The 12,628-nt window shown below is 32.2% G+C and overlaps 1 protein-coding gene across 2 annotated transcripts in view; it reads left to right on the top strand.

Moving 5' to 3' along the window:
* Positions 1–12,628, top strand: part of LOC143042516 (large ribosomal subunit protein bL9m-like) — a 45,651-nt gene that overhangs the window by 17,310 nt on the left and 15,713 nt on the right. For both annotated transcript variants that reach the window (XM_076214871.1, XM_076214870.1), the window contains 2 exons: positions 6,369–6,525; positions 10,468–10,592. In XM_076214871.1, coding sequence (XP_076070986.1) covers positions 6,369–6,525; positions 10,468–10,592 — 282 coding nt within the window. The remainder of the gene's footprint in view (positions 1–6,368; positions 6,526–10,467; positions 10,593–12,628) is intronic.

Here is a 12,628-nt window from a genome sequence, read left to right on the forward strand (position 1 = left end):
AAAGTTCATTTTGTAAACCTGATCTATTAGTGATTTTAGAGATTTACACGACACATGATACAGTTAGTGACTTCTGAGCATTAAATCACAAAAATCAATTAAAACATTGTCTACTCGTCATTGTATAACTTTTGTACTAAAGCTGCATATTATTTCAACAAAGTCAACAATTATTTAAGTCAAACAATATCCATATCTCATTTTATTCATAATCAAAGAAAATTAATACAATAGAAATTGAACTTAGACCACTAAATATTATATATATATTTGACAACATTGAAACAGCGATTAACCAGCTAAAACGATCTTGTGTATGCATCAAAAAATGTTAATCAATCATTTTTTGAATACCTCAAGCCTCTAGCATCTGTCTTTTCTAATGATTACTGATGATTTTCTTTCTTTTCCTTTCTTTCTTTGTTGGTTTGATTCTTCAGGGCCTACCACACAGACCATTTAAGAATAAAGGAATTTGTTTTCGAAAGGAAGCAGAAAATATTTACTTTGTTTACTTTTAGAAAATGCTAAACAAAGATTAAAATAAAGCTTGTCCTTAATACAATCGAGAAAGGAAATGCAGAATGTGTCATAAATACAACAACCTGACCAAAGAACAGAATTGTAGGTTATTGCCAACATTATACTTTTAAGTTTTTGTGTCGTATGTGCCGAGTTTATTCCAATTTCCAATCCCTTCACACTTTAAAGATCAGTGGCCGGACCTCTATAGGTGATTTTAGTAGGAGATTTTAGTAAACTTCAAAAGGGTGTAGACAATGAATTAACTGATATTTGTTAGCGCTCCATCTACATGTTTATACTAACAGTTTTAAACGCACTGCAAACTTTTTGATATTATAAAATACTCACAGAATGTTTTTATTTGAACAAATTTATTTATTGTTTTATCTACAGAAGTTACTATTGCGGATTAAAACGTGGCAAAAAGAAAAAACCAAAACTTTCAGACAGACTTTCTTCTCTGTCGTCCTTGACTTCTCTTAAGCAAACGATCACAAGATTTCCTGCATTTGGCATGCATAATGTTCTCCAAAATATTAAATTATTTTCTTGTGTTCTTCATACAATAACTTGCCGTACATAAAGTATAAAAGAAATCTAGCTTCTGAAAATAACTTTTAAGTGTTTTTTTTAGAAAATATATATTTTTTTTATATGTAACATTGTTATTGTTTATATATATTTGAAGGTTAATACATTTATTGTATTGCATCATCACATATCGTGGTACTATGATTTAATGAGACTCAGTGATGTGGGGATTTTTTTAATATTGTTTATCAATCATTCCACTTAAGACAATAAGAATATACATGTACAATTTGTGTCAAAACAAGAATTTTTAAAGTTTTAATAGAATTATATCATAAAATTAAAATCATGCTATGTTTAAATTTTGAATCGTTAATACGGCATTATTTTACAGAAGCAATGTACTATACGCATATACTATTCAACACGCATGGATAACGTTATATTTTTAATTAAAAAAAAAATGTCTCAATTTCAACGTGCAATTTATTTTTTGGTTGTATGTTTCATTCTAGCGTTAACTACCAATAACGACGTCAAATGTGATAAGGGTTGTTTTTGCTTGAAGGGCGTCATATATATAAAAGACATCAATTACCAATGCAAGCCAGACCTCCCTCTCAGTCGATATTTGAGATCCCCTGGCCACACTAAGGCAGATCTCAATCGACTGACCATTTCAATCATTGACCACAACTCTACTTGATGGATGATAGACTCACTCCGGAAAGATTTTGGATATGAAAATTAAAAACTTTGGCACTAAATGGGATTAATGAAAAGATGTAGTTCGACTTCGTTTAGTGCTTCACATTCTGGCTATTTTACTTATTACTTCAGTCTCTGTTTCTATTTCTTTACCTTACTCATCTTTAAAAATAAATTTGTTGAATATACCAATTAAAATTGCTTAATTTTTTGAGGGATGTAAAAGTACCAAGCCACGTTCAGCTAGTTTACCTTAGTCAAAATTTATTTTTATTATATTTTAACGGCCAATTGTTTGCGATGTTTAAATACGCAGCCTCTGTTGTAATTACTGTACCGTTGTCAAATTTAAAATGTTTACAAATTTAGATTGTTCAGTGCTTGTTCATTATTTGGAATTTTTATTGACGCAATCGTTCTTGTAACATCATAACTGTCATCACTGTTAAAGTTTTAGAATTGTGCTAGTTTATATCGCACAATTTTATTTCTGTTTGAAGCATACATTTCCAGTCTCTGTTGTTATTTGCCATATAACCTATGTCATGTTTTAAGAAATTTTAAGAATGGTACAAGTGTCTTAACTGATGTTTGGTTTGACTTTTTTTATTGTATAAATTTCCAGATTGTTATAGTTTAATCAAGGTAGACTGATATGATTCATTTAATATCACAATCATACTGATGAAGGATATCTTTTATCCGAAATATTTATAAATAATAACAATTATAGTTTCCTTTTTTTGTTATTGGTGTTGTTTTGAACACTTGTTAGGCGTTTATATAATTTATTTATTGTGTATATGTATCGTTACTTGTCATGATCCAGCGCTCTCGTGGGAAAAATTGTTGACAATTATTCAGACGTTTTATATATATAAAAGACATAATATTCTAATTCATAAGTTCACTTGTGTGAGACTTTTTATACAATTTATAAATTTGAGAAAGTATTGGTCAGCAACCTTAGGTATGGATGTTTTTGATTTATAAGTCATGCTGAATTATGTTGCAGAATTTTAAGTTGAAGACATATCATGAAACTAATTAGTTGTTTTTATAAAGTTGAGAAAAGAAATGTGGAATGTGAAAATAGCACAAGGCCACTTAAATGGGTCTTCAACACTGAGAAAATCAGGCACCTAGTGTCAGGCTACAACTGGCCCATGAACAAAAATGTGTAATAGTTCAGAAAAAAATGGATGTCACACTTAACTCCAAAACATATAAATAAAGTAAACTTATAAAAAACATGACTTTCAGAAATTTTAAACACCATTTTTGGAAAGATTGTTCTAAATCTTTCCTAAGATCCTAAGACATTGGCCTCCCTAGCAACAATTTACTAAGCACAGGTTAACTACAAAATCTACAAAATGTATACACACTGAAATATAGTTTCCTATAATGCTCATGTCTGTGCACATATGCACATATAAACTGAACAAAAATGGGTATACTAACTATACTTTTGGAGCTGTTCGTTAGTTGAAGTATGTCTTAAATGAAAGTGGCTGCATTAGTGTTCATTCATAATATTGAGATGTAAGTTGTATTTGATGATAATACATAACATATAAAAAGGTTGAGGATGAACACAGATGCGGCCACTTTTATTTTTGACAAAATACAACTGAAAAGTGACATTTTTTGGCATTTTATATAATAATAATTTGATAGATTTTTCATATTAAAGCTTGAATCAGAGGGTTTGTAATGACTAAATCAGTTAAAATCTTTCACATAATTAATTGAATCAATTGAAAAAGACACTTAGGTGATTAAAAAGTGTCCATAATTGTTCGTTAGATGAACCTGAAATTTGAGGCTAAAATCGGTCCTTAGCGGACCTACTCCTTTCCATAAGAAATTAAAAATGTTGATTTTGAGTTTTCCTCAAGTAAGATTTTTTGGGACTTTGTATATTTGGGGCTTAATGCTATAGATTACAACTCAAACATTTTCTGTTGCAATGAGTTTGACAGTAAAATAACTTTGACTGGACTACCACTTTGATAATCATCTACTGCCAACTTTTGGCATGTAATTTGTCCTTAAGTTAAGAAAAAACAGCTACTTTATTTTAGATATACACTTGCATACAAATTATGAAAGTATTTATAAGTATCTTATGCTTGTGTAATTTATTATTGAATAAAATATGGTACAAGATGTGTATTGATATGAAAGTTGATTCCCACACTTTATTATCCAATTCTTTACTCAAGAGAATTGATACCTTATATACAGAATGATAGACAACTGTCATTAATTACAAACGGTTTCACTTAAAAGTACCTCTTTTTCCACACAACTTGAAGTCTGGTTCTTCTATCAGTCCCCATTGATGATAGTTTGAAGGGGAAGGAAGTGTATCATAGACTGATCTAAGCATGAATGATATTCTCAATGGTTCCATCCTCCATAACTCTGCCCATGTGATCTTTCTTTCTGGCATTTTCCACTTCTTCCATGCTCCTTGACAACTTGACTCTACTGCTTTTGCCTTTCTTTGTTCCTTTTTAGCTCACCTGGCCCAAAGGGCCATTTAGTGAGCTTTTCTCATCACTTGGCTTCCGTCGTCCTTAGTCGTCGTCCGTCGTCATCTTTAACTTTTACAAAAATCTTCTCCTCTGAAACTACTGGGCCATATTAAACCAAACTTGGCCACAATCATCATTGGGGTATCTTATTTATTAAATGTGTCCGGTGACCCAGCCAACCAACCAAGATGGCTGCCATGGCTAAAAATAGAACATAGGGGTAAAATGCAGTTTTTGGCTTATAACTCGAAAACTAAAACATTTAGAGCAAATCTGACAATGGGTAAAATTGTTTATCAGGTCAGGATCTATCTGCCCTAAAATTTTCAGATGAATCGGACAACCCGTTGTTAGGTTGCTGCCCCTGAATCGGTAATTTTAAGGAAAGTTTTTTTTTTTTTTTATTACCTTGAATACTATTATAGATAGAGATAAACTGTAAACAGCAATATTGTTCAGCAAAGTGAGATTTACAAATTAGTCAACATGACCAAAATGGTCAGTTGACCCCTTTAGGTGGTATTGCCCTTTATAGTAAATTTTAACCATTTTTCGTAAATCTTAGTAATCTTTTACAAAAATCTTCTTCACTGAAACTACTAGGCCAAATTAAACCAAATAAGGCCACAATCATCATTGGGGTATCTAGTTTAAAAAATGTTTCCGGTGACCAGGCCAACTAACCAAGATGGCCACCATGGCTAAAAATATAACATAGGGGTAAAATGCAGTTTTTGGCTTATATCTCAAAATCCAAAGCATTTAGAGCAAATCTGACGGGAAGAAAATTGTTTATCCGGTCAACATCTATCTGCCCTGAAAATTTCAGATGAATCAGACAACCTGTTGTTAGGTTGCTGCCCCTGAATTGGTAATTTTAAGGAAATTTTGTTTTTTTTTGGTTATTATCTTGAATATTATTATAGATAGAGATAAACTGTAAACAGCAAAGTAAGACCTAAAAATAGGTCAACATGACCAAAATGGTCAATTGACCCCCTAAGGAGTTATTGCCCTTTATATTAAATTTTTAACAATTTTCATAAAATTTGTAAATTTTTACTAACATTTTCCACTGTAACTACTGGGCCAAGTTCATTATAGATAGAGATAATTATAAGCAGCAAGAATGTTCAGTAAAGTAAGATCCACAAACACATCACCATCACCAAAACACAATTTTGTCATGAATCCATCTGTGTCCTTTGTTTCATAGACCAAGGTGAGCGACACAGGTTTTTAGAGCCTCTAGTTTACATGTCTTGTTTTGACTGCACCATGCTGCTCTTTTGGTGTTACCTTTGACCATTGTTGGAAATGTCTAAACCCTGTCTACCAGTACAGGTGTTGCCAATTTGTCTCTGTGATGAGGAATACTTTCTGCTTCAGATCTAATGCAGTTATTGTGGAGCATTTTGCCCAGATTGGATTCCAGCCTTACTGATTTTGTTATATTTTGGGTCTCTGAGAGTCGTTTCAAGTCTGTCTTTGATACCTTGTATTTAAATCTAATAAATTTTAACTGTTCTAGAGTTATGTCCCTTTACAGATGGAAAAAATGCTGAATTTTTTGTTTCCGTTCTCTAACTCAATAACCAAATTTTATGAAACTTAAACACAATACTTATTACCACAAAACTCAGATCAGGTACAAATTTGAGTAGCATTACTTTTACTATTCTTCAGTTATGTCCCTTTACAACTTTATCTACTATGCAAGCTGGGGCATCATCGGTGTCTCATGGACCGGTCCCAATTTATTTTGTATGGATTCGACTGTTGTTGCTGTTATTTCATAGATCAAGAGAAGCCATGGCTGCATATGATAGACACTTTAACTAGCAAAAAAGATCAGCAAGACAATATTTACAAATGACTAAAATTTGTAAAAATCATTACTAGACTCTTTTTTTAGAGGTGACTGCACTTTAGTGACTATTTGTTTCCCCTTATGTTTGTTTTGGACAAAAACTAAAAAAAGATGGAGAGAAACTGTAATTCATAATTGTTAGCTTTCATATTGTAATCATGTGATAGATTTTTAACTATTTTGCATTTCAGAGTACCTGTGTTTTTGATCATGAGAACTACACACCTGAGCGTAGAAGGGGAAGTAATCCAATATTTGACCAAAAATATGATGTGATAAAACTGAAAGAAAACAAACATCAGATTTCACTGCCTGATATAGAATGCCTTCTGACTAAAGTAGTTGATGGTAAGTCATACGATTAAATCTGTCATCTTAAACTACAACACCAAATCAATGATTATTTGGGGACACTTTACAAAAATATATCTTATTTTTTATGGTTTATGTTCAGCAGTTGCAGATAACCTTTACTGTCAAATCCTGATTACATTGGGCAAGTGAAAGTAACCTTAGGACAACAAAAGCCCTTTTCAACTTAATAGAATTATTCAACTTTTACTTTAACATGTTTAACCCTTGAATATAATTAGGATTGGGCCTCATTATGATTGTTACTTAAAGTCACTGGTCGTTTCTGTAGATTATAGCACTACCTGGGGTTACCTGTGTATATCTTACTTTTTAACCGGATTTTTGTGACAAAAATGTCGGTTATTGATTTGGGGATGTACGGCGGGCGGGCGGGCGGCCGGGCTGTTGGGCGGGCGGGCGGGCATTAACTCATGAACCATTCAACCAAAGCTTTTAAAATTTAAATATGTTGTTACTGACAACTAAATGAAGGTCAAGTTCAATAATGGCGATTTTGACTTTTACTGTTCAGGAGTTATGGTTCTTGAAAGATTGAAAAGTGGAGTTTCCAGTCGTGTCCGTGCATTTACGCATGAACTGTTCTACCAAAGCTTCCCAAATTTTAATATGTTGTTACTGATGACAAAATGGAGGTCAAGTTCAATAATGACGATTTTGACTTTTATGGTTCAGGAGTTATGGTTCTTGAAAGATTGAAAAATGGAGTTTCCAGTCTTGTCCATGCATTTACGCATGAACTGTTCTACCAAAGCTTCCCAAATTTTAATATATTGTTACTGATGACAAAATGGAGGTCAAGTTCAATAATGACGATTTTGACTTACACCGTTCAGGAGTTATGGTTCTTGAAAGATTGAAAAATGGTGTTTCCAGTTGTGTCCATGCATTTTCTCATAAAACATTCAACCAAAGCTTTTGAAATTTTTATATGTTGTTACTGATGACAAAATAGAGGTCAAGTTCAATAATGACGATTTTGACTTTTACCGTTCAGGAGTTATGGTTCTTGAAAGATTGTAAAATGGTGTTTTTATTCACGTTGTTGCATTTACTAATGAACCATTCAATCTAAGCTTTTCAAATTTTAATATGTTGATACTGACTACAAAATGGAGGTCAAATTTGATATTGACGATTTTCACTTTCAGCATTCATCAGTTATGGTTCTTGTGATATTGCCAGGACACAAATAAATGTTAATAAATCCGGTTTGCTGTCGTTGTGATTGCCTCTTGTTACTAATACGAATCGCTCTACTTTTGGGTACCTTTCATACAAGAATGTCATACAAAGTAATGATAATGAAAGGATTTACCCATATATGCACTGGGGTTCTGTATTGTAGTAATATGGATTCATTATTGTTGATTACATGGTTACAGGTGAACCACAAATTCAAATGTTCAATTAAGTACAATTTTCTACTGACCTTAGTAAAGCACAAAATCAAATGTCTTCGAAAACTAATGAGTTCACAGTACACATAAAGTAAATTTAAAAATTACACACATAAATGTATAAAATCACATGTTAGCACAAACAAATTATTCAAATAAAACTATTTTTTTTATGAAAAATATTGCTTTAAGTACAGACTTAAATTAAGAATTGCTTCAAAATCTGTATATCGTTCCTTAGACTTATGCTTGATTCAACAAAAGAAAGTTTATAATACTCATTTACAAATTTGTGGTTACTTCAGCTATGTCTGGTATTATCCTATTTAGAACATAATTACTGTGGATTTTCTCATCACTTGGCGTCCGGTGTCCATAGTCCGTCGTTACAAAAATCTTTTCCTCAGAAACTATTGGGCCAAATTTAACTAAACTTGGCCACAATCATCCTTGGGGTATCTAGTTTAACCAAGATGGCCGACATGGCTAAAAATAGAACATAGGGGTAAAATGTAGATTTTGGCTAACATCTCTGAAACCAAAGCATTTAGAGCAAATCTGACATGGGGGGTAAAATTGATTATCAGGTCAACATCTATCTGCCCTGAAATTTTCAGACAAATCAGACAACCTGTTGTTGGGTTGCTGCCACCGAAATTAGTAATTTTAAGAAAATTTTGCAGTTTTTGGTTAATATCTTGAATATTATAAAAGATAGAGATAAACTGTAGACAACAATAATGTTCAGCAAAGTAAGATCACATGACCAAATTGTCAGTTGACCCCTTAAGGAGTTATTGCCCTTTATAGTAAATTTTTAACCATTTTTCTATAATTTAAGTAATCTTTTTAAAAAATCTTCTCCTCTGAAACTTCTCTACCAAATTTAACCAAACTTGGCCACAATCATCCTTGGGCTATCTAGTTCGAAAAATGTGTCCGATGACCTGGCCAACCAACCAAGATGGCCGCTATGGCTAAAAATAGAACATAGGGGTAAAATGTAGATTTTGGCTTATATCTGTGAAATCAGACCATTAAGAACAAATATGGTAAGGGAAATTTGTTAATCAGGTCAAGATCTATCTGCCCTGAAATTTTCAGACAAATCGGACAACCCGATATTGGGTTGCTGCCTCCGAATTAGTAATTTGAAGGAAATTTTGCAGTTTTTTGTTTTTATCTTGAATATTATAAAAGATAAAGATAAACTGTAAACAGCAATAATGTTCAGCAAAGTAAGATATACAAATAGGTCAACATGACCAAAATTATCTGTTGACCCATTAAGGAGTTTTTGCCCTTTGTAGTCTGTTTTTAACCATTTTTCTAAAATTTTATTAATCTTTTTAAAAAAACTTCTCCTCTGAAACTACTGGGACAAATTTAACCAAACTTGGCAACCATCATCTTAAGGGTATGTAGTTTCAATAATGTGTCCAATGACCTTCTTCCGTGAACCAAGATGGCTGACATGGCTAAAAATATTACATAGGGGTAGAATGCAATTTTTGGCTATTATCTCTGAATTCAAAGCTTTTAGAGCAAATCTTATTCATTTAAATATGTGCATTTAGTCAAGATCTAACTGCCCTGAAATTTTCAGACAAATCAGGCAACCTGTTGTTGGGTTCCTGCCCCTGAATTGGTAATTTTAAGAAAATTTTGCAGTTTTTGGTTATTATCTTCAATATTATCTTAGATAAAGATAAACTGTAAACAACAGTTATGTATAGCAAAGTAAGATCTACAAATAAGTCAACTTGACCAATACAGTCAATTGACCCCTTAAGGGTTTATTGTAAATTTTAAACAATTTTGTAAATTTCTGTAAATTTTTGTAAACTTTTACAAAATATTATCCTTTGAAAGTACTGAGCCAATTTCATTATAGATAGAGAAAATTGAAAACAGCAAGAATGTTCAGTAAAGTAAGATTGACAAAAACATCATCATCACCAAAACATAATTTTCTTATGAATTCTATTCTCATCTATTATGTATCATGTGTATGTCCTTTGTGTAGTATGATCATAGACCAAGGTGAGTGATGCAGGCTCTTTAGAGCCTCTAGTTCTCTTTGGTACCAATTTCCATTGATTAAGGAAAACTTGTTTGTGTATGTTTAATTCAGTGGTGTGCATACAATCCTATAGAAAATTTATTATTCGTTGAACATTTAATTTAGTGGTTCACCTGCACCCAGGAAATCCATGAAAATGCATACCTAATGAATTATAATGAATCCATAGTAAGCAATGGAACTTATTGGATAATGAAGCCAAAAACTTTTTGCTTTAAACAGCCTGAACTATTTAAACAAAACTATACATTGACCCATCACAGTGATACCTTTTGTTTAAAAAAATGTATTGTTTACTGAGCAATAAGGTTCTATTGGGACTTTTAATTCCATGATAATAAGATTGTACACTGTAGGTTAAACTAGAATTTATGTTCTTTTTCAGCTAACGTTTTGTTATAGATAACAATAATGTTAAAATAAAATCATTTACAGGTGTAGGATACCCGGGCCAAGTTGTAATGGTGAAAAGATCTATTTTTAGAAACTCATTATTGCCATTGGGACATGCACTTTATCCCACACCAGAGAACATTGCTGAAGTCCAACAGAGACTTGAGGTAAATGCAGGTTTCTTATCTTATAGAAAAAACAACCTTATAATTATGTAGATAAAGTGTCTTTGAAAATTTTGTTTTATGGTTAAGGAACAGTAAATGGGCTATGTTGCAGATTTTGCCAACATTTTGCATACAACCTTGGCTTGGTGAACTACAACTGAAAATCTTGCATATTCGGGATATTTGATTTCTTGGTTTTGCCAATCTCCGTATACATAGCCTATTGAAAATATTTTATTCGTGGAACATTTTAATTCGTGGTTCACCTGTACCACAGTGTGGGAAAGGAACTGTACAGTTTTCTAATAATTTGGTCATTCGGGCGACTGTCAAGGGGGGCTCCAACATTTACAAAATAACAAGTTGCTTGATGGAAACTTTGATGAACTCTTATGTTACTATATAACGTTTCTGCTTCAAGTTTTGGTAGCTAAAACATTCTTTGTGTAAATATGAACCAATAAAATAATAAGAAAGATATATGCATCCAAACGTTTTCCTTAGAATGGTGGAGCTCTGTGTGAAATGATCAAAATTGTCACACAACAGTGATAAAAAATGTCAAATAAACATAAAAAAATCAATGTTTGCTACCTGAATTTTCACATGTACCTTTTCTGATATATAGTTTTACCTGTCTGAAAGTTTCAAAGCCATTGTTCCAGTAGAAATCCAAATATATTCATTTTTTCCATGTCAGATATTTTTATTGACTACAATTGCTTGCAAGTTTACTGTACAATCGCTCAGAGCCTTCCTGTACAATCCCTTGGAGCTTTTCTTTCATCGTTTGGCCAACTAGACTACTCCGAAAGGAGGGTAATCTACTTTACCTTGTTATGACTTCACGGTCCAGCTAGCAGGCAAGCTAGTCAAAGGTATTACCTTTACCTACACACTCATTGCATTTTGCTGCAATAGTTTTTAGTGGCATATGACTAATTATAACTCTTAAGTAGATAATGCTTACTATTAACTCCTCTGCCACATTCATGATCAGTTTATGTTTTCCATGATATCTGTCATATAAATATTTATTAAAACTACTGTAATCCAATGCAACATATGCCTGCAGGCCATTCATTAGGAGGCGGTACCAAGTACTTTTACCCTCCTATGCTACTGATAAGTACCGCCTGAATTCAGGAATTTTTATATAAGATGTTCATTGAATACATTGAAAAGTACCACCTACAAATAGGAATGTACCGGTCAACATAAAAGATAATGAAACCCCTGTGCCTGGCATGATTTTTCTCTCCTTTTTCTGTTACGATTTAATAACAGTTAGTTATTTGGTAATGTTATCAGTTTTTTTTAAAACCTAAATTACACACTCAAAAGTGTTACTGATGTTTCAAGCTTTTATTTTAATGGATGCAGTATTCATTAGTGGATCCGGTATGCGGGGAGAGGGAGTTTTGATGGTTGAAACCCCATTTTTTACGATTTTTAAAAATTTTGTGGACTTTTCAGGGAGTTCCGTGGTTTGGATCCCCCTTTTGCAGAAAGACTGGATCTGCACCTGGTTTGATATCGTCAATGATAGTATTAAATGATGATCTGATCATTCAACTGATTTTTTATAGTTTTGTCTTGTGTTGTACTAGTTTTATGGAGAAATGAGCGCACACAGACATTTTTAACCCCATTTTGTCATTGGTTCATGTCTGTCATATATGTTTTTCGTAAATTGTTTTTATTATGAATTAGTTTCTACCAGTAGCTGTATTGTTCAAATATGTATTTATTATTTTTTTAAATTGCTGGTAAATAATATACTAAGTAACATTCAAAATATTCTAATTACCCTTCCAGAGCATCTAGTCACCTTTTCAGTATATATAAATATTTATTTTGTACGAGGATTATTTTCATTTTTATTTTAGATTAGATTCTTAACATTTTTTGTACTGTCCTTTTCTTTTTGTCTTGTATACTTATTCAGTGGTTGTTTTTTTATGTGTAACATATTTGTTTTCGTTCATTTTTTGTACATAAACAAGCCCTTAGTTTTCTCGTTTTACATCATTATT

Source organism: Mytilus galloprovincialis, chromosome 8 (assembly GCF_965363235.1).
Source record: "Mytilus galloprovincialis chromosome 8, xbMytGall1.hap1.1, whole genome shotgun sequence".
Taxonomy (NCBI): domain Eukaryota; kingdom Metazoa; phylum Mollusca; class Bivalvia; order Mytilida; family Mytilidae; genus Mytilus; species Mytilus galloprovincialis.